Source organism: Suricata suricatta, chromosome 13 (genome assembly GCF_006229205.1).
Source record: "Suricata suricatta isolate VVHF042 chromosome 13, meerkat_22Aug2017_6uvM2_HiC, whole genome shotgun sequence".
Classification (NCBI taxonomy): domain Eukaryota; kingdom Metazoa; phylum Chordata; class Mammalia; order Carnivora; family Herpestidae; genus Suricata; species Suricata suricatta.
Window position 1 is genome coordinate 62,184,594 of NC_043712.1, and position 22,457 is coordinate 62,207,050.

Sequence of the window (22,457 nt, forward strand, 5' to 3'; positions counted from 1 at the left end):
AAAAGGGAAAAAATAATTGGAAAATGTAGCTTAGTTTCTGGCTTAAAAAAATCCATTCAAGGCTACAAAATGTTTGGATTTCTTCCTAACAACATGCAAGATATGCAAGAGATAGAAAGAAAAGAAGTAATGTTTCCCATGTTAAAAAGTCATGGCCCCTTCTTCCATCTTCAAGGCCAGTAGCATGGCATCTTCATATAATCCTCTCTGACCCTCTGCCTCTACTGTCGTATCTCCTGCTCTCCTTTCTCTGGTCCTCCTGCCCACTTCCTCTCCCTTTAGTGATTACACTGGCCTACCCAGAAAATGCAGGTGGATTTGATGTAGGTGTAGACTTCTTTGGGAGAACATTATTCAGCCTGTCACCGTAAGGACATGCTTGACAAATGACACAGAAGCCAGCTTGAAGAGGTTCTCACTGGACAAAAGTAAGCCAGTTTGAACACCAAAATACACAGTGATATTCAACAGGTTGTAATGTAATCTATTACTAATATATATCCCCCAAGTCCATATAGATTAAATAAATAGAAAAGAAGGGAAAGCTCTTTTTTTTATGGTAAAGTAGCAACAAATAAGAAGGCATCATGGAAACTAAAAAATCACCATCTGACAATCATCATAGTGGTGGCTGATTCAGGTGTGACTCATCAGTGAATGCTAGGGCTGATGGGTACAGGTTTGACAAGGAACAGGATACTGGCATAGTTTCAGAGGATGTCCCCATAAAAGATTTACAAAGGTAAAAAATGATGACTCTGCAGTGAAGAAAGTTGGCAGGCACAAAACTGACTGGTGATCAAGGTTAACATCACCAATGGTGGGGCAGGTCACCACCAGGTGCCATCTGACCTATGCAATGAGAAGAACATAGAATCATTTCTGTACTATTCTTGCCAGGGGTTCCTGACTTGAATCTGGACACAAGGAAACATCAAATGGACCTACTTTAAAAGAGAGCTAACACAAGGAAAGGCCTTACTCTTTAACACTGTGAAGGCCATGAAAAACAAAGGAAGCTTGGGTAACTAACTACTCCAGTTAAAGAAAACTAAAGAGACATGAAAAGAAAAAGTCAGTAAAGTATGATCCTGGATTGGATCCTGAACCAGAAAGGAAAAAAGAAACAAGAAATTTCCAGGAAAGTTAGTGAAATTTGAATGAGTTTTGTGGTTTACAAGGTAAGGTTGTATCAATGTTAGTTTCTTGATTTGGATAACTACATTCTGGAGAGGATACTAGGAGAAAAACACAAGTGCAAAACAACACACACAACTGAATGTTTAGAATGCACAGGAGTATTTTTATATGTACAAATAAACAGGATAGTGTTCTTCTTTGGAGGGAATACACACTAGAGAAGCTAGGGATGGTAAATCTGCCACTTTCTCTCAAATGGTTCAGAAAAATAAATAAAGATCATGGCTGAAGGAAAGACAAAAGCAAATGTGATGAATGTTAACAACTGGAGTATTTGGGTGAAGTGAATATATATATACACACACATATGTATACATGCAAAAATGAGAGGTGAGTTTCTGAATGCCAAAAGTTTAGATTATATGCAATGCTCCAAACATGGAGTACAGTTGCCATGTAAGTGTTTTTATTTTTTTAAGTATAAAATGTCTGAATGCATTATCACAACAAATACAAACAAAAACATCAAAGTGAAAGTTCCCTTTGAATAATATAGATCAGCCTTTATCAGTCTTAGCAACACTGTAATATTTAGGCATATCTTTCCAGAACTTTTTCAGTGAGAGCTATTTATATACATATACAGTGATAATTTTATGTATCAACATAACATATATTTGTCCTGGAAGTTGGGAATTTTTTTTTTAATTCCATTTAAAAATGTCTTAGAGATCTTGCCAGAACAGTAAATCTGCTCTATAATTGTTTTCTGCTATTGGGTGTTATCAGAATTTATGTTATCACTGTTATTACTGGACATTTAGGCTGGTTTTTTTTCATTTTTTAAACAAATACTAAGAATGCCAAATATAAATCCTTGTCATTCTTCACTCTGCATATGTGAGAGCATTTCTGTAACGTAGAGAGGGAGAAGGTACTGTGTTTTAATATGCTGTAAAATTAGCCTGTAAAATCAGTGTACCAAGTTAAATTCTCAAAAATAATATACAAGTATCTCTTTACAAATACCCCTACCAATAATGAATATCACCAATCTCCCTGCCTCCCTAAACACACACAAACACACAAAACCTCACTAAGTCTTTGCAGAATGTGTGTAACACAGTATTATTTTATATTTCTAGATTACAACTGTGGTTAAACATCTTTTCATATATATATTAACCATTTGTATTTTTTCTTCAATAAAATGCCCAGAGTCTTTTAATTGGTTTGTGAAGTTCTTTATGTATTATAGATGCTAATCCTTTATCATATGTGGAAATTTTCCTTCTAGACACTTTTAAAATTTGGTTTGTAGTTCCTCTGTCATACACATTAAAAATGTAGTCAAATTTACAATATCTGCCTTTAAGACTGTATTGGTTTCTTAAGACTGCTTTAACAAAATGCCACAAATTGGTGGCTTAAAACAACAGAAATTCATTCTCTCATAGTTATGGAGGCTAAAGGTATGAAATCAAGATGTTGGAAGGACCACACTCTCCCTAAAGGTTCCAACTTGAAGACCCTTCCAAAAGTCTAGAGGTTGCTGCCAATCCTTGGCATTCTTGGTTTGTGACTGCACCACTCCAATCCTTGCCTACTTCATAGAGTGGCATTCTCCCTCTGTGTCTGTCAGTCTGTCCAGATTTCCCTCTTAAAAAAATACCAGTCGTTGGATTAGGGCCCACCCTAATCCAGTATGACCTTGTTTAATTTGGTTACATCTGCAAAGACAGACTGTACTTGGTTCAAATGCCAATCTTTAAATCACATCGATTGCATTTTTCACACACAACTGCCATATTACCTTCCTTTGTGCCTACCAAGATGTATGGCTGAATGCTTTGTTAAAGGGCTCATGCTTAAAACATATTTTAATAAAAAACCTATAGCATACAAAGTTCTGAAAACTGACATTATCCTCATCTTCTGAAACCTTATTTATTATTAGTAACATATAATAGGCCATCTTATTTCATTAAATGAGTGAGATAAATAGGCAAAAAATTTATATAGTAATGGGACTGAGAAAAATTACATGATTAAGGAAGGACTCTTATACCTGTGACAAGTCCAAGAGAGTATTCTAAAGAACTACTCCTAAGATGAAAAGAATAATGTCCTACCTTTTCCCAAGATTGGTTAAATATATCTAAACAAAACAATATTCAAGTAGTTGTGCTAAACCAAAGACCAAAAAGAAGAAAGGTTGCTTATAGAACTAAGTGTTTTAAGAAAAAACAAAAACTGCTGTGTACGGTTCTATTTTTAGAATTAAGAAAATAGCATAAATTTAAGATTGGATCATTCTTAGGTAAACTACCACCACATGTGGCAGATGTTTGCTCTTACATCGATGCCAACAATATATAGAGAGAGTAACTCAAATTTAACATTTATAATTAAACTTGAACCTCATTCCAGATCTTCTCAAGTGAACAATTGTAAACTAAATAAATTTTATTTATTTAGAGATATAAATGGTGAAGTAATTGATACCCTAATGATAATAAAGAGTTAATGCAATTTCAGAGGAACACGAAAAGCACCAGCACAGCAGTTAATACGCTTGTGCTGTATTCCTACAATCCCACTTACTGGGGGCCCCTGGGTCCTAGTTTTATTATGCACAACATGAGACGATGGCATCAGACACCTCTAAGGCATCTCCCCCCAGGGTTCCTCACATCATGGCACACACAGAAGAGAGTAACAGACGAACACCTATCTGGAAAGAAGGTTTCTTAGTTGGCTTAGGTAATCTTGCCGCCCAGAGAGCTGTGTGATCAGCGTGTCAGTGCCCCTGTATCCCACCTGTGGCACAGCGTTGTGTCTTGGCGCATAGCCTGGGAAGCTGTGATCTTGCGACTCAAATTATAGTCTGCAGTAGTGTTGACACTCCTGGGAGCTTGTTAAAAATGTAGAATCTTGGGCTCCAACCAGAGCTACTAAATTCGAAACCATAGTTTAAAGATCCTAAATAATTCACGTACATATTAAAAGTTTAAGAAGCACTACTCAAAGAAAATTTCAGCCTTAAAATTCATTGAAAATAAGATTCTGTTTTACAGAATTTATTCTACAGTGTATTTCATAATCTTATTAAGTTCCATATTAGAATGAAATTAAAAACATATTTTTACACAAATATATGAAAGTTCTGATATAGACAAATGTTCCCTTCTTAATTTGGAAAAGGGAAATATATTTACCTGCTTGTATACCTGCCGTAAGTACATGATCTCCTCCACTGTTCCCAAAGATATCAGCCTGAACACTTTCACATCCCTGCATTGCCCAATCCTATATGCTCTGTAAAAAGATTTTTAAAAAAGCCAACAAAAACGAAGTGAAGCAAGGTTCAGAATGTAGCTTTAGGACACACACAAAAATGGAACATTACTAAAATTTTAATTTAAAAAGGAACATATGTGCAGTTTATTGTATGTTAATTATATCTCAATGAAACTTTAAAAATGAGGGAGGGGAACAGGTAATCAACTGGCAAGCCTACAGTAGTGCAGAATTACAGCCCTAAATCAGAGATTTCGGTCTAAATTCATTCAGTTGACTATAGTAGCCCAGGTCTAATTAAGACAATAATTAGCCCTGATTTACCCCACTGGTGAACCATAGGTCTAGTCCTGGCAGCTTCTCTCAGGTGAAGGTTTTATGGGATGTTCTGAATGAGGTCACTTGTTCTATATACCTGCTCCAGTCACAAGCTGGGGAGTGGGGGTACTGATGTATGAAACGTAAAATTTGGTGAAAATTTAATTTTGACCTTATAAAGTCACTCTGTTGTTGTAGCCGGTGCTCTCTTTGCCTCCTTCCTCCAGTACTCCTAACAGAGGGGATCTTGGGACCCTGCAAATCTTGTAGGGGGGCTCCTGTGGCCCAGCACGGCCAGGGTAAGTCACTGCATTCTCGCTTCCACCCTGCAGCCTAGATACACAGGGGCGCATAATCCTTTTCTCTCTCACAATGGATTTGAGTCTTAAAATTTTTTTAAATGGATCTAAGGAAATGTCTTTTGGGTGTGTGCTCAGTCAATTGTTTGGTGAATAGGATAGATGTTGTTAGAATACATATTCTTTACAGACAAAAACCTTATAACATGCTACTTTAGATCTATGCTTTGACAATTTCTAGGTCCATTAAGTAGGGGTATGTTAAGTGATGGTCTTTCTACCAGAAAACAAGTGTTGAAGAACTGTTATACAGTATGGAGGTCTTCCTTTCTCTTCTTGGTCCCTCCTCCCAGAGTCAGTTGAAGGGCAGAGAGGGAAAGAGAAATGCTGTTCATTTAGTTTTATTGTTAACTAACTTAAACTGAGTACCAAAACACAGTACCCTGGGATAAGTATTAGGTCTTCAAATGTTAAAAAAAAAAAAGTAGAAAATTTTCTGTGGCTATCATTTGATTATTTTCCTTGGTGGCTGTCAGTGGTGAGAGGCTGGTTAAAAGAATGGGCTCTGCAAGTCCGAGTGCATGAATTCAGATCCTGAAATCATGGGCTGTGAACTTGAGCAAGTAACTTCAGCTTGTTGTGCCTCAGCTTCCTCACATGGAAAATAGGTAGGATAATACTGCCTACCCCATAAAAGCTTTGATATCAGGGTAATGCTGGCTTCACAGAATGAGTTAGAAAGTGCTCAAGTTTTTGTAAGAGCCTGGGAAGGATTAGTACTAATTTTTTTAAATACTTGATAAAATTCATCAGTAAAGCCATTTGGTCATGGGTTTTTGTTTGTTGGCATTTTTGATTACTGATTCAATCTTCTAGTTGGTCTATTCATATTTTCTATTTCTTCGTGATTCAGTCTTGGTAAGTTATGGGATTCTAGGAATTTGTTCATTTCATCTGGATCATCCAATTTGTTGATGTACAACCATTTATAGTACTTACAATCCTTTCTATTTCTGTAAAATAGTAATGTCTCCTTTCCACTTCTGATTTCAGTTATTTCAGTCTTCTCCTTTTCTTAGTCAATCTTGCTAAAGGTTTGTCAAGTTTGTTGATAATTTTGAAAAAAAAGCTCCTGGTTTTGATGACTTTTTTTCTAGTGTTTTTTTAGTCTCTATTTTTTCTTTTAATGTTTATTTATTTTTGAGAGAGAGAGATCGAGCCAGGGAGGGGCAGAGAGAGAAGGAGACACAGAATCCGAAGCAGGCTCCAGGCTCTGAGCTGTCAGCACAGGATGTGGGGCTTGAACCCACGAACCATAAGATCATGACCTGAACCGAAGTTGGATGCTTAACTGAGCCACCCAGGGGCCCCAGTCTCTATTTCATTTATCTCTGTTTTAATCTCATTATTTCCTTTTGTTAGCTTTGGGTTTAGTCTGTTCTACTTTTTCTAGCTCCTTAAGGTATAAGGTTGGAGTGTTGATTTCAGACCTTTCTTCCTTTTGAATGTGTTTATAGCTATAAAATTAGCACTGCTTTCACTGCATCAAGTAAGTTTGAATATGTTGTTTCCATTTTCATTTTTCTCAATTTTCTAATTTCTCTTGTGATTTCGTTTTTTAAAATCATTGGTTGTTTAAGAGCATGTTGTTTAATTTCAACATATCTGTGGATTTTCCAGTGTTTCTTCTGCTGTTGATTTCTAATTTAGTTCTACTGTGTTTGGAAAAGAAACTATAAGATTTCAATCTTTTAAAACTTATTAACATGCTTTATAACCTAACATATGGCCTATCATGAAGAATGTTTCCTGTATACTTGAGATAAATGTGTAATTTCAACAATCCAAAGCTGTTGGAAGGAGAATTCTGTCTATGTCTGTTAGGTCTAACTTGTCTATAATATTGTTCAAGTCTTTTTTCCCTTACTGATCTTCTGACCAGATGTCCTATCCATTATTGAAAGTGGTGTACTAAAGTCTCCTACTATTACTGTAGAGTTATCTATTGCTCCTTTCAATTCTGTCAATGTTTGCTTTATATATTTTACAGCTTGTTTGTTTGGTATATTTATAATCATCATAGCTTCTGGGTGAGTTAAATCAAGAATTGTCATTGTATACTATCCTTTTTTAATTTTTTTTCTTATAATAGTTTTCAACTTAAAGCTTTTTGTCTGATATTAGAATAATGACCCCTGCTCTCTTTGGTTACTCTTTGGATGAAATATCTTTTTCCATATTTTTACTTTTAACTGATGCATGTCCTTAAACCAAAAGTAAATGTCTTATAGAAAATGTATAGTTGGAATGCTGTGTTATTGTTTTTAATCTATTCTGCCAATCTATATCTTTTGACTGGGGAGTCTGATCTATTTACATTTAAAGTTATTAATGACAGGGAAGGATTTAGTTTTGCTACTTTGTTTTCAGTATGTCTCATGGCTGTTTTGTCCCTCATTTCCTCCATTACTGACTTTTTTTGTTATGTGATTTTTTAGTGACACATTTTGATTCCTTTCTCATTTCCTTTTGTGTATATTCTCAAGGTATTTTATTTGTGAACATTATATATAATGTCCAAAAGTTATAACAATCGATGTTAAACTGATACCAACTTAACTTCAATTGCATTAAAAAACCCTCATTTGCAGCTTTGCTCCCATTTTGCTATTGATATCAAAAATTAAATATTTATATGACATGTATACATTAACAGATTTATATTTATTTTGTGCATTTGTATTTAATGTTTTTATTTATTTATTTTTTGTTTTTTTAATAGTTTATTGTCAAATTGGTTTCCATATAACACCCAGTGCTCTTCCCCACTAGTGCCCTCCTCCATTACCACCCCCCCTTCCCCCTCCCTTCAGCCCTTGGTTCCTTTTCAGTATTTAATAGTCTCTCATGATTTGCATCCCACTCTCTCTCTCCACAATTCTCTTTCCCCCTTCCCCTCCCTATGGTCCTCTGTTAGTTTTTAAAATATTTTATTTTTAGGTAATCTCAACACCCATTGTAGGGCTTGCTTGCACCCACAATTTTGATATTAAGAGTTGCATGCTCTACAACAATTGCTCTGCATTTATGTTTTAAATAAAAAAATAGGGGCACCTGGGTGGCTCAGTCAGTTAAGTGTCTGACTCTTGATTTTGGCTCAGGTCGTAATCTCATCGTTCGTGAGTTTCAGTGCTGTGTTGGGCTCTGTGCTGATAATGTGGAGCCTGCTTGGGACACTCTCTCTGCTCCTACCCCCCTCTCAACAAACAAACAAATAAACAAACTTTAAAAAACTGTGAAAGTTCATTAAATAAAAAATAAAAAGTAGATTTATAAACCAAAATTATAGTAAGACTGTTTTTTATATTTGTCTCCATATTTACTAGCACTGGAGAATTTTAGACTTTCATATGGTTTTGAGTCATTGTTAAAGTCCTTTAATTTGAACTTGAAAGCCTCTTTTTAGCATTTCTTGTAGGGAAGGTCTAGTGGTAATAAACTTAGGTCTGTTTGCCTGGGAATGTGTCTTAATTTCTCCCTCAATTTTGAAAGACAGTTTTGCCTGGTACAGAATTCTTGGTTGATGTTTCTATTGAGAATCTGCTAATAATCTTACTGGGGATATCTTATATATTATACAACATTTTTCTCTTGCTGCTTTCAAAATTCTCTTTGACTTTAACTATCTACAGTTTGATAACATGTCTCAGTGTGAGTCTCTTTGGGTTTATCCTACCTGAAGTTTGTTAAGCTTACTGTATTTGCATATTAATGTCTTTCCTCAAATTTGTGATGTTATTATTTCAGTCATTATTTCTTCAAACAGCTTTGTCCTTTTCTTTCTCTTCTTTTGAATTCCTATAACATGTATGTATATTGGTCTATTTAGTATGCCCCATGAGTTCCTTAAGCTATGTTCATTTTCCTTTGTTTCAGTCTTCTTCGTCTTTTGCTCCTCAGATCTGTCTTCAAGTTTGCCCATTCAAATATGATGACTCTCTAGTGATTTTTTCTAATTCAGTTATTATATTTTTCAGGTTCAGAGTTTCTGCTTTGTTCTTTACATATAAAAAACATATATATATAGTTTCTATCTCTTTGCTAATATTCTAATTTTGTTTATATGTTATTTTCCTGATTTCCTTTAGATCTTTGTCCATGTTTCCATTTAGTTCTTTAGGATAGTTGTTTTAAACTCTTTATCTAGTAAGTCCTATGCTTGTGTTTCTTCAGGGATGGCTTCTGGAGATTTATTTTGTTCCCTTGAATGAGCTAGTTTTCCTCTTTTTTTTAAAGGCCTTGTATTTTTTTGTTAAAAATTGGCCATTTGATAAAACAGCCACTTCTAGTCTTTGCAAATTAGTCTGGAAAGCATTCATTAGTTAGCATGATATGTCTTGGGTCTTACGAGCAGCTCAGAGTAAGGACTGAAATCATCTTTGGTCATTTCTGGTTATGTATCCTGCCTGGGTCTATGTGTGTGGTTGTGTGTGTATGTTTTCTGGTATCTCCTGTATACATAATTGCTTTTAAACGTCTTACTTTCCCAAAGAGTCTCATCTCAGCTTCTTCTCGGGGTCTTAGATATATTCTATTGTATTCCTCCACTGTAATATCATGTCCCAGGTACATAGTCCCATTGCTGCTTTCATGCACAATGGGGCCTATGACTGTCTTCAACAGCTTCTGCCAGACTGAGATCCAAGTTATGCCACCATTCCTTATTACCTAAGCACTGTCAGGTGAAAAAAAAACCTACAGCTTCCCTGTCTGCCATCATGTTGGTATCACTGATTTTGGTTTTCTCTTTAATACAAGAGTTATTTAGAAACATATTTTACATTTTAAAATGTCCATATGGAGAGATTTTCATTAGCTAAAAGTTCATTGTTATTTTCTAGGGTCTTGTCTTTTGTATTAGGACCATGTAATTTAGTCCTTGCGATTTCTACTAAAATATATAGTCATTTAAAACTATGCTCTAAAATGTTTTTTGAAAGAGTGGGTATTTTCCATTATTATATGGTTAAATACATTTATTAAGTTAAAGGCTATATAACTTGTTAAATAATTTACATTTTTTTGCCTTGTTGATCTATTAATTTTTGAGAGAAGGATATTAAGTTTTCCATCATGATTATAGATTTGTCCATTTCCCATCATAAAAGAGTTTTGTCTTTGTTATGTAGTAACTATTATACTTTCCTTATTGATTATTCCATTTTGTTTTTCTTAATACATTTTACCTTAAAGTCTTTTAATATTTTGCTTGATATTAATATTGCCATTCTTACTTTTGGTAAAAATCTCCCTGATTAGATTTTAAATATATTTTATTTGTAACCTTCTATGTATTTTTGAATTTTATAAACACATAATTATATCTATTGTAATAAGCATAAACCTTTATCTCACATTTCATTTGTACCCTCTTTTTTTGTTTAAAAGGAAGTTTTATGTTTGACTTTATTTCTCACAGTTTACCTTAGGTTTTATATTTGCCATGTTTTCTTAGTTTCTTTTACCTCTCACTGCACAGTTATATTTCCAATCAGTTACTGAAATAATCACATTTTCTCAGTGATTTTTTTTTAAATTTCTTTTTGTTGTTGTCCTTACAATTTTGTCTAAAATTTAAAAACACCTTTTGTTTTTTTGCATAAAATTGAAATCTTACCAGGCCATCTGAATTCTTTTTTGATGAAATATAACTTCTAAAACAATTATTCCCACCCTCCCAATGTTTTATTGAAATTATATGGAATTTTAGTATGTGATTCTTATTAATTTTCTTATACCATCCCTTTTAAGTTTTGAAAATCCTTTCTTGATAACTGTATTAAGTCTCTCAACTAAACTATCAATATTTAGACATAAAATTTTCAGTTCCTAGATGTCAACAGATACTTTATTTTCCCTCACATACTGATATTTTAGCCACTGAAGACAACTACAAATCAAAATTTTCTTGTAGATACCATCATATGAATTTTGCCACTTTGACAACTTCTATTTCTTCTAGAATTCTATAATGCAGATGAAAAGTCAGTTCTTCAAGTCTATTTTGCAGAAATAGTGGCACTCGTAGAAATGAGTGGCATTCTCATTTGTTTGTTGGTAGTCTGTTTTGTTCTTTTTTGTCTTGGTTTATAAATAATTTCCTCTCCCTCTTTCTCATTCAGGCATTGTTTATCCCTTTATCTATGGAACTTAGAAATATCAACAAGAAGTGTCTCTGTTTTTTCTCCTGACCTGTCACTGTGCTTTCAAATATTCTTTCCTTTTATTTTCCATATCAATTTCCACTTTCAATCTTCTCCATTTGATTACTCAGATCTTGCAATGAGTTATTTGGCAACAGTTTTAAATTCTAAGCATTTCTATTTTTTCTTTTCCATGTACTGTTTTTTGGTTTTTTTTTTCCCCCAGGGTACTCTATTCTTATTTTATTTCCTTCAGGGTCAGTTTTTCATCTTGGCCCTTTTCTTTCATACTGCTGGTTTTATTAAACTGTCTCACAATTTTTAAAAAATTTTTAATGCTTATTTATTTTTAAGAGAGAGAGAGAAAAGTATGGGTGAGGTAGGGAAGAGAGAGAGGATGACACAGAACCTGAAGCAGGCTTCAGGCTCTGAGCTGTCAACACAGAGCCTGACTCAGGGCTTGAACTCATGAACCATGAGATCATGAATTAAGCTGAAGTCGAAAGCTTAATCGATGACGCTACCTAGGGCCCCATTATCTCATATTTCTTAATTTTCCATTCGTAATTACAAATAAGGAACTGGGTGGACTGCACAGGAAAGCTGGTCTGGATTTCTATGAAGGTACATTTATCTATTTAATCATTTCCCCCGTTTTGTGTTCCACGGAGACCTGGGATTGTTTCAGGTTCAGCTCGGCTTTATGATCTGGTTCTAATGCCCACTGTAAAAACCTTATGTCAGTCTGATTCCCCACTTATTTATAAAACTTATGAAATAATTCTTTCAATTTTGATCAAGAGGCATCTGTTGTAGGCTAACCCCTCTTTATATTGGGGTACAGGAGAGGAAATGGTTTTAGAGTTAGCATATTAATTAATTTCCAACAAGAATTTACTCTGGTCTATTTCTGTATCCTATAGTTAACGGACCCCAAGCTTGAAATTTGTCTGTTTTCTCCTGTAAACTTTGGATTGTGGCTTTTTCCTGCTGGTTTCTTGCTTATACAGATTCTGTTGTAAGACAGACTTTGCCTTCTATCTTCTAGGAATTTCTCCAAACTTCTGATCTACTAGTAGTGACCTTTCCTATCTTCCTGCAGTATGATGGGTTTGTTCCTTCTTTTTTGCTTTTCTTTAAGTTTGTACTTACTTATTTTGAGAGAGGGAGGGAGTGCAAATGGGGGAGGGGTGAGAGAGAGGGAGAAAGAGAATCCCAAGCAGGCGCCACACTGACAGAGCAGAGCCTGACATGGGGCTTGAACCCACAAAGCCGTGAGACCATGACCTAAGCCAAAACCAAGAGCTGGATGCTTAACTGACTGAACCACCCCTCTTCTTCTTAAACCAATCATATCACAATGGATTTTGAAATGGAAAGAAAATAAATTGCTGTTATCAGCCTGTCATTTGGATTCAGACATTCAGGGTTATCTTAATATAATTTTTTTAAGTAGGTTTCTGTAGGGCCCAAATTCATACCCTGAGATCAAGATCTGAGCTGAGATCAGGAGTTGGATGCTTAGGGGCACATGAGTGGCTTAGATGGTTAAGCATGTGACTTCAGATCAGGTCATGATCTCATAGCTTATGAGTTTGGGCCCTGCATCAGGCTCTGGGCTGACAGCTCAGAGCCTGGAGCCTGCTTAGGATTCTGTATCTTCCTTGCTCTCTGCCCCTCCCCCACTCAGGCGCACGCTCTCTCTCTCTCTCTCTCTCTCTCTCAAAAATAAATAAACGTTAAAAAAAAAGAGTTGGACACTTAACCAACTGAGTCACCCAGGTGCCCCTTAAATATAATTTTTTTAAATAAGGTTTTCTCTATCTTCTAATCATAATCATATTATAAAAGCAACCTAAGAGAATCAGAAAGGGATATTTTCGGATTAAAAGTACTTCCAGGTCACTTAAAATTTTGTCAGGACTATACCTGTCAATTGCTTGAAGATCATTGGCTGGATTCCAAGTAGGATCAAACAATACAACAACATTGGCACCAACAAAATTGAGGCCTAGTCCACCAGCCCTGGAGGAAACAGAATTGGACACATTAAAATAGCAAAAGCATAGTCGTTGCCCTCTAATTCAATTGTGCTAGGTTTCTGTAACCAAATCAACACAACACTGCATTATCAGCATAAAAGACGATTAAAACACAAATGTGCCACAAACAAAATAGCTATGGAATATCGTTTATCTACCATTCTAGAATATCCCTAAAAGAAATTGACCAGTAAAGCCCACCTAAGTAGGTTGTACTGTCTTTTTGATTTTTTGGATATTCAAATACTATGCTGAAAGATCTTCCTAACATAATTTTTAAAAATTATAAGTATGGTCCAGCTAAATAAAATAAATATACATTTTTAAAAACCAATGCAGGAGTAGATGCACTTCTTACTCCTCTCAGTAAGTTCAGCTAAAAACCCTGGGCATCATATATAAAATAAACATACGACTTTGAAAGGTAGAGAGAACAAAGACTGGCTAGAGAGTATAAGAACTAAGGAATGACATGGCAGTGAGTTTTCCAGCTTTGCTTTTGCCTAAAAAATCCAAGCCTGGGCTCCGGAGAAACCAGCCAACTGGAAATGCCAACAAGCAAGATAAAAAAAAAAAAAAAAAAAAAAAAAAGGCCCAAGAAAAGCCTTTAGCCAAAGACCCAGGAAAGGTTTAGCCTTTTAAGATAGAAAATGTCAGATAAGAACCCACCAATTCTTGTAAACACCATTGAAAAAAAAAAAAATCTATGGCCTGAATCCCAATCTGGTCAGTAAAGGCTGAGTGAGATTATATTTCTACCTTTGCCTTACTAAAATGGGGTGCCTCTCAACCCCACTCAGAGGGTGTCAGAGGAGACTAAGGAGCTGGGACATTCATTTATGCCAAACTATAACCAGATTTCCTCTGTAATGTCAGTGGAAGCTATACAGAAACAGTAAGGAAGGGCCTCACTCTCAGAATGTCAATAGAGGCCAAGCAGGAAACATGGATTCCCATCCCTATGTGGCTGGCATGATGTCTGGCTAAAACAGAGGGAGAAAGCCCCACTATAGATAGATAAGCTCAAAATAAAAAATTATAAAATGTGTGAAGAAACCACAAGCAAGAGCAAGGGGGAACAACAAACAGAAGGGATTAGGAGTTCCAAGTACAGGAGTTAATAGAGCAAAATTGCCATTTAAAAAGGGTGTTTAAAAAAAATGACTAAAATTACTAAAGAAATAAAAGAAAAGCTAAAAGACATAAAGAACAAAATAGAAGTAAAAATGATTAGGCAGATTTGAAAAATATCAATAAGGCTTCTAAAAATGAAAGATACAATCATTAAAAATTCACCAAATGGCTTAAATAGAAATTTCTAGTAATAATTAGGAGCCTTATGGCATATCTCATCAAATTAGATGGGGGTGAGCAGACAAAGATCAGCAGATGACAGCTTGCCTAGAAGTTCTGTACCGTTTGAAGTATTGTTGAAGGCATTTATTACTTTGAATAACATAAGAAATTAAGAATGCTTATTTTTTAAAAAATTAAGAATGTTTATGTATACTTTATAAAACTTAACTGAAGACAATATTCTATGTCATTTAATGCTCATAGGCAAGAGCTCATATGAGAAATTACTTCTTGAATTCATTCACAGGGAAATGGGAATCCAGAGCTTCTCTCATTATAAGAGTTCAGGAGAGTTTCAGTGTTTAGTAGTAAGTAGCTCACTCATCATATATATATAATTTTATGCCTCATTTTAAGTAATTTTTGTGTTGACTTATTTTTTACATTTTAAATGTGTTTGTTTTTAACTTTTTAAAAATTTATTATCCTTGAGAGAGAGAGCACAAGCAGGGGAGGGGCAGAGAGAGGGGACGGAGGATCCGAAGCAGGCTCCATGCCAAAGTACCTATCCTGAAGTGGACTCAAAATCACAAACTAGGAGATCATGACCGGAGCCAAAGTTGGATGCTCAACGACTGAGCCACCCAGGCATCCTGCTATGTTTGCTTTTAAAGTCCTTTGACATTTTTTTGGAAAGATAGTGTGGGTAAATCTATAACGTACTTATTACATAGATGTCAAAGTTACGGATTTGTTGCCCCCAAAAGGGATTAATTCTTCTTAGGTGTTTATACTGGCATAAATCTTGCTCTAAAGTGTGTATGTTGTTTTAAAGGTTTTAATGGGAGATTCATAAATAGGTATTAGAACTGACTTAACTTTTATAAAACCTATTAATGTAGAACTGCTATGGTTGAGACCAGGTAGACAGAGGGACGAAATGTCTGGCTCACTAAGCCCAGTGGGCTCTCTAGGGCTGCTTGAGCATAGTTTAAAAACCACTGTTACAGATGGTTCTCAGTTATTTGATTAATAAATCAATTACTCAATTAAGTCTGACTGTTCTGACCACAGACATGAATAAAAACACTAGCAGAGAAAATTCCTGGGAGGAAACATCCATTTCTTATGATTGTTATCTTTATAAACCCAGACATATAAAGAGAATTCAGTGATGATAAGGAAACTAAGAAAAAAGGTAGATAAAACTCAAGATATTGTTATTTCAGTTATAATTAATATAATAGCATTTTTGCTGCTTCTCCTCAAAGCCAAATAAAACAAAGCAATAAGCATAACCACTGAAAATTAATCCAGTAATAATTTTTAAATTACCCTAAATCTTAAAAGCAATTACATAAAAATCAAATTATCAAATTTTATTTTCTTACATTGTGGAGACAAGGCAAATGTTAACATCTTGTGTACTGTTGAACTCTTTCACGATCTTGATTCTTTCCTCTGATTTCGTACTTCCGTCAAGTCGTCGGTAATCAAGGCCAGCCGCCATACAGTATTGCTGCAGAACATCAAGCAACTAGAGAAAGGTATGGAAATAATAAGTTTCATACTACTATAGAGATAAGGTTTACTAAGTATTAACAATTGCTGCTCACAAGTTCTTTCTTATAAGAGCAACAAATATTTTCCTGACTTCTGGCTTATGTATTTCTCCCCATTATCCTAAAACTGACTTTACTATTCACCAATGCTTTTTTTTATTAAATTAATCTTTCAGGAAAAAAAAAATCTTCATTTATTTTTAAACCAAAACCAAATAAAAAGCACTAGCCAAATCATTTATGTAAGTAAATTTCATTATTTGTGCTAATTTTCTAAGTTCTAAAATCTCTTAAATGTCTTAAGGAACACTTTAATTATTAATAAAAACATCAACAGAGAATTAAAAATCTATCTTTGAGTTTGCTATTTGACAGTAATGCTGACATCACTGAGATTTAAGTGTCTGTTTCAAAAGTTGCTCATGTCACTACTATTTTCTACAGTACATACACAATAAAAACATGGCTGGACGCTGTTATGTCTCTTAGGTTTTCTGCCTCAAGAGTTAGGGATGGGCCAACTGAGAGTATACTTCAGAAGAAACTCACCTTGGTGGAAAAGGAGAAAAGAAGTATTTTATCTTTGTTTTTCCTACAATGATTTAAAAGCTGCTGAAGGACCTAGAAATGAACCACAGAAATCAACCACCAATGAACCAGTTCCAACTAAAAGCACACTTTATACATATAAACATCACTTGAGAATTTCCTAAAAATTATTTTTATACAACATAACCTCAATCTTCTTTCCTAATTCCCTTCATTTTTGCCAAGTTAGAGAAATGAAGTATTAGACATTACATGAAATGTTATTCATCATCATACTGTCAATAATGAGGTAAAGTTTCCAAAGACTTTTGTTTCATCTCATCTGGTTTTAATAAAAAGGAAGCATTTTAGATTATAGGATGCATTTTAATGAATTAAGTTAATTTCCAAAAAACACTTTCTTTATACCTACAGTATGTCCAGAAACTAAGTTACAGAACAGCATTCCTTTTAGGAAGTATTTAAACTTTTTCTAGATAGATGTAATGAAATGTGTTTTATTACATCTACGTCTTGATATTTGTTTTCTTAAAATAATCAGTCACATATACACCTCTTCTCATTTTATCCCCTCTGCTTCTCTATTTACAATAAGCCCTGACTTGATTTTGACCTCAAAATGTCAATAATTTGCCCCCATACACAGTGCTTTTACGAAGGAAGCAAATAATCCAAAACCTGTGCATAACAGTAACACTGTTATTTTTAAAATAGGAATTTCCACATCTGGCAGTGACAGTTCCAGAACACTGTGGAAAAGTAACCCACAAAGCAAAGAGAAGGAATTTCTGTATTAAGCCTAAAGTTTTTCTGAATTATGTAATAAACACTTCAATTTTGTTTATTCACTGATAGGCATTTAAACTGAAATAAAAATTATATTCAATATAACACACTTTTAATAATTGACTAAGAGAAGATATTGTGCTAACTCTGACCCCCATGGCCCTATCCCTCAGAAAAAGCTATAGAATTATAAAAAAAAATAAAAGCTACTCAAATAACCAATCAGTAAATAAAAATGTCACAGATCAAGTCAACATAATTTTAATACTTGCAAAATTTATAAAGTTTTGCATTAGCTTTATTTACTTATCAATAAGAACAACTGATTATATATAAAGAATCTGCGTTTGAATTTCACATAATACATTAACGTTTTAAAATTAAAAGATTCTTTTAGAGCAAGTTTGGATTTTCAGAAGAATGTAGTAGAACTCACCCAGAAGCCCTCTCCCCCATTTTGTATTCCTGCCCCTCTCCTGCACAAAGTTTTCCCTATTATTAACATCTTGCATTAAGGTGGTACATTTGTAACAACTGATGAATGAATAAATATTGTTTATTAATAGATTATTGTTATAAACTATTATGAAATTATTAACTAAAGTCTATTTACATTATTTACAATAGGGTTCATTCCTTGTGGTGTACATTCCATGGGTTGTGGCAAATAGATACTGACATGTAGTCACCATTACAGTATTACACGGAATTGTTTCACTACCCTAAAAATTCCCTGTGCTCCCTCTATGTATCCCTCCTTCCAAGCTTCTGGCAACCACTTATCATTTTACTTTCTCTAAAGTTTTGCATTTTCCAGAATGTCATAGTGTTGGAATCATATAGTAAATAGCCTTTCCGACTAGCTTTTTTCACTTAGTAATATGCAGTTAAGGTGACTCATGTCTTTTAATAGTGTGATAGCTCATTTCATTCTATTGTTGAATAATAGTCTATTGTCTGAATGTACCACAACTTATCTATTCATCTACTGAAGGACATCTTGGTTGCTTCCAAGTGTTGGCAATTATGAATAAAACTGCTAAAAGCATCTGTGTACAGGTTCTTGTGTGAATATAAGTTTTTAATTCATGTGAGTAAATATCAAGGAGTGCTGTAAATAACAATATTCACAGCTAAGATATCCTGAACCTAACTTATCTCAAATTAGTCAAACCTAGAAAAGAACATGACCCCTATATGATCCCAACAGCACTAAACTGGGTTTCCTAAACCTTTTCCCCTACCCCCCACGGTAAGTGGCTCTGTGGTATTTCCCAAAGGAAGGGAAAAATGGGGATTCTTATTAGGGGAATAAGTGCAATTTGTGACCATCCCCTTGAATAGTAGTTGAGGTCAAAAAAAGACCTTCACATATAAGAGAAAGAGCTAGAGTTCATAGTGTAGTTTTGAGGGTATGAAGGGTACAGTGAGCATTATGTCAACAAATAAATTGCGGCTGTAGGCTGACCTATAATAAGAGAAGTATAACTAGTATCTTTCATCACTTGAATTCAAGAAGTACATGCAACTTGGATTTCTTAACCCCAGAGGCAATAGATTATAAACCTATACATTTTATAACACTAAATCACCAGATGATGTTGATAATCAAATGAAACACAATGTTAAAAATATAACCCTAGGTTATTATTTATTATTATTAGTGTCTTTCTTGCTGGTATTCTCTAACAAAGCAAGTAAATTACGGGCTTCTTTCACATATAAAGACATCAACCCAGCTTCCAGCAACAATTTTCCCTTCTAAAAATCATAACCAAAAAAAGTTAATAATTATTTTAATCAGATGTTATTCCTAAATATACATTAATGAGTGGTTATAAAATTCCACTTAATATCAAGAGTAACTTTTGAGTGAAGAGTCACAATGAATGAAATTTAAATATATAACAATAGATAATACAGTATTCATAAAGAGGCCATGATTTCTAAAAATATTCTATTGGCTTAAATTATGGGATAATAAGTGTTCAGTTCAAAATTAATTGGGCTTTTTAATATGGTTTTATTTAAAAATAAATAAAGTCGAGGCACCTAGGTGGCTTGGTCAGTTGAGCTTCCTACTCTTGACTTCAGCTCAGGTCATGATCTCACAGTTTGTGAGATCAAGCTGTCAGGCTCTGGGCTAACAGCATGGAGCCTGCTTGGAATTCCCTCCCTCCCTCTCTCTCTCTCTCTCTCTCTCTCTCTCTCACACCCCCCAAAATAAGTAAACAAATAAATAAATAAGTAAACAAATAAAAGTCAACAAAACGGATGACAAAAATAGATTTACTATTGTTAGGAAATATTGTTAGGAAATTTATTACTGTTAGGTTTGAATTACTTATTGTGATAATAAAACAGAATATTCTCACTAATACAAACTCCTTTATTTTAAAAATACACAACTCTCAACAAAGTGGGTATAGAAAGAACATACCTCAACACAATAAAGACGATATGTGACAAGCCTACAGCTAGTGTAATACCCACTGGTAAAAACTGAAAGCTTTTCCTCCAAGACCAGGAACAAGACAAGGATGCCTACTCTTGCCACTGTTATTCAACATTGTACTGGAAGTCTTAGCTAGAGCAATTAGGCAAGAAAAGGAAATAAAAGGCATCCAAATGGAAAGGAAAGAGTAAAAGTGTCCTTTTTTTTATCTGGCATGATCTTACATATCTAAAACCCTAGATTCCACCAAAAACTGTTAGAACTAGCAAATTCAGTAAAATTGCAGGATACAAAATCAATCTACAAAAATTCATTCCATTTCTGTACACTAATAAGGAACTATCAGAAGAAATTAGGAAAACAATCCCACTCACAAATGCATCAAAAAGAACCAATTAAAATAAATTTAACCAAGCAGGTGAAAGACCTGTACACTGAGAATTATAAGACACTGAAGAGGACACAAATAAAATACAAAGGTATTCACTGTTCATAGGTTGGGAATATTATAAGATGTCCATACTAGACATAGCAATCTATAGATTCAATGCACTCCCCATCAAAATTCCAATAGCATTTTCCACAGAAATAAGAACAAACAATGCAAAAATTTGCATGGAACCACACACACACACACACACACACACACCCCCCCAAATAGTCAAAGCAATCTTGAGAAAGAGCAACAAAACTGGAAGCACCACATTTTCTTATTTCAATCTATACTGGAAAGTTATGATATCAATACAGTATGGTATTGACATAAAAACAGACAGGTTAATGGAACAAAACAGAGAGTCCAGGAATAAACCCAAACATATATGGTCAATTAACTTATGACAAAGGAACCAAGAATATACAAAGGGGAAAGGATAGTCTCTTCAATAAATGGTGCTGGGAAAACTGGACAGCCACATGCAAAAGAGTGAAATTGATCTTGATAAGACATTTGCACCTGCATGGGTTTTTTTTTTAATGTATTTTTAAATTTAATTTTGAGAGAGAGAGAGAGAGACACACACACAGTATGAAGTGGGGGCGGGGAGGCAGAGAGAGAGAGGGAGAAAGAATCCACAAAGCAGGATTCTGTGCTGTCAGCCCAGAGCCAATGCGGGGCTTGAACTCATGAACCACAAGCTCAAGACCTGAGTCAAAGTTGATACTTAACCAACGGAGCACCCCCATGTTTACTGCAGCATTGTTTATAATAGCCAAGACATGGAAAAAATGTTAGGTGTCTTTTGATGGATAAATGGATAAAGAAAAGGTGATACACACATGTACAATGAATATTCAGTCATAAAATAAAAAAGAAAACCTGGCATTGCAACAACATGAAGGGGATTACACTTCATGAAACGAGAGAGCAAGAAAAACAGATACTGTATGATCTCACTTATATGTAGAATCTAAAAAAAATAAAGTTTGAATTTATAGGTACAGAGAACAGATTGGTGATTACCAGAAGCTAGGGGTAGAGGCAGGCAAAAATGGGTGAAGGTGGTCAAAAGGTACAAACTTTCAACTGTAAGATAAACAAGTCCTGAGAATTTAATGTACAGCATGGTGACTACATAGTTAACAATACTGTATATATATTTGAATGTTGCTAAGACAGTAGATCTTAAGAGGTCTCATCATAAGAAAAAAATAACTATGTGTGGTGATAGATATTAAATTTAAACTTACTGGGATAATCATTTAGCCATATACATATGTATCAAATCACTATGCTGTACCCCTAAAATTAAAACAATGCTGTATGTCAATTATATCTCAACTTAAAAAATACATACTCAAGTATTTAAGGTAATCTTCTTGGCCTTTATTTTATTTCATTGAATTTAGAGGTCCAAGCAAACTTGAATATGATGAATTTACGTGTAGATTAACTGCTAAAAATATTTCCAGGATTTTAGAAAACAACAACAACCTGGGTACTTTGAATTACTTACCTATTTATTTAGCCAAAATAAGTAACTTACTTTTTTAAAAAACTAAACCATAAAGTTGAAAATTGTTCTATAATAATCTCCGAATCCATACATAAAGATGCTTGACAGTTACTAAAGAGTTAAAGTCAGCTGCTAAAAGGCCAGAAGCTGTCAGCAATCATGCAGCTGTCACAGGCCTACATCATGGCTGGAGAAAGCCACAGTTTTCACACCCGCCCTTAGTAATGTATCGCCAAGAGCAGCACCTACAGGTCAGTTTCCTAGTGTACAACGAATGCTCCCCTGCCATAAATGAAATTAGCAACCTTCCAATACAGATTGGCAAGTAAAAACGAGAGGCAGAAAATTCAGTCTAGACAGAAGGTCCTGTCCACCTTGAACTCTTTAGTAAGTTCCTTTCTCTAAGTCCAAGCTGTTGCCTAGCCTCCTCTTTGTATTTGGCATTAGCATTTTTATTTCTGGTAGATGATCTCCTTAACCATTTGAAGATAAGCTGTTATATATGTGGCAACAGCATACATTTTTAAGCGGGCATACATCTAATATATCACT

At 34.6% G+C, this 22,457-nt stretch overlaps 1 protein-coding gene across 3 annotated transcripts in view; it reads right to left on the minus strand.

Moving 5' to 3' along the window:
- ERCC6L2 (ERCC excision repair 6 like 2) overlaps positions 1 to 22,457 on the minus strand; it is a 148,493-nt gene that overhangs the window by 44,645 nt on the left and 81,391 nt on the right. For all 3 annotated transcript variants that reach the window (XM_029920474.1, XM_029920473.1, XM_029920475.1), the window contains 4 exons: positions 16,710 to 16,781; positions 15,990 to 16,135; positions 13,190 to 13,285; positions 4,359 to 4,458 (listed from right to left, as the gene is read on the minus strand). In XM_029920474.1, coding sequence (XP_029776334.1) covers positions 4,359 to 4,458; positions 13,190 to 13,285; positions 15,990 to 16,135; positions 16,710 to 16,781 — 414 coding nt within the window. The remainder of the gene's footprint in view (positions 1 to 4,358; positions 4,459 to 13,189; positions 13,286 to 15,989; positions 16,136 to 16,709; positions 16,782 to 22,457) is intronic.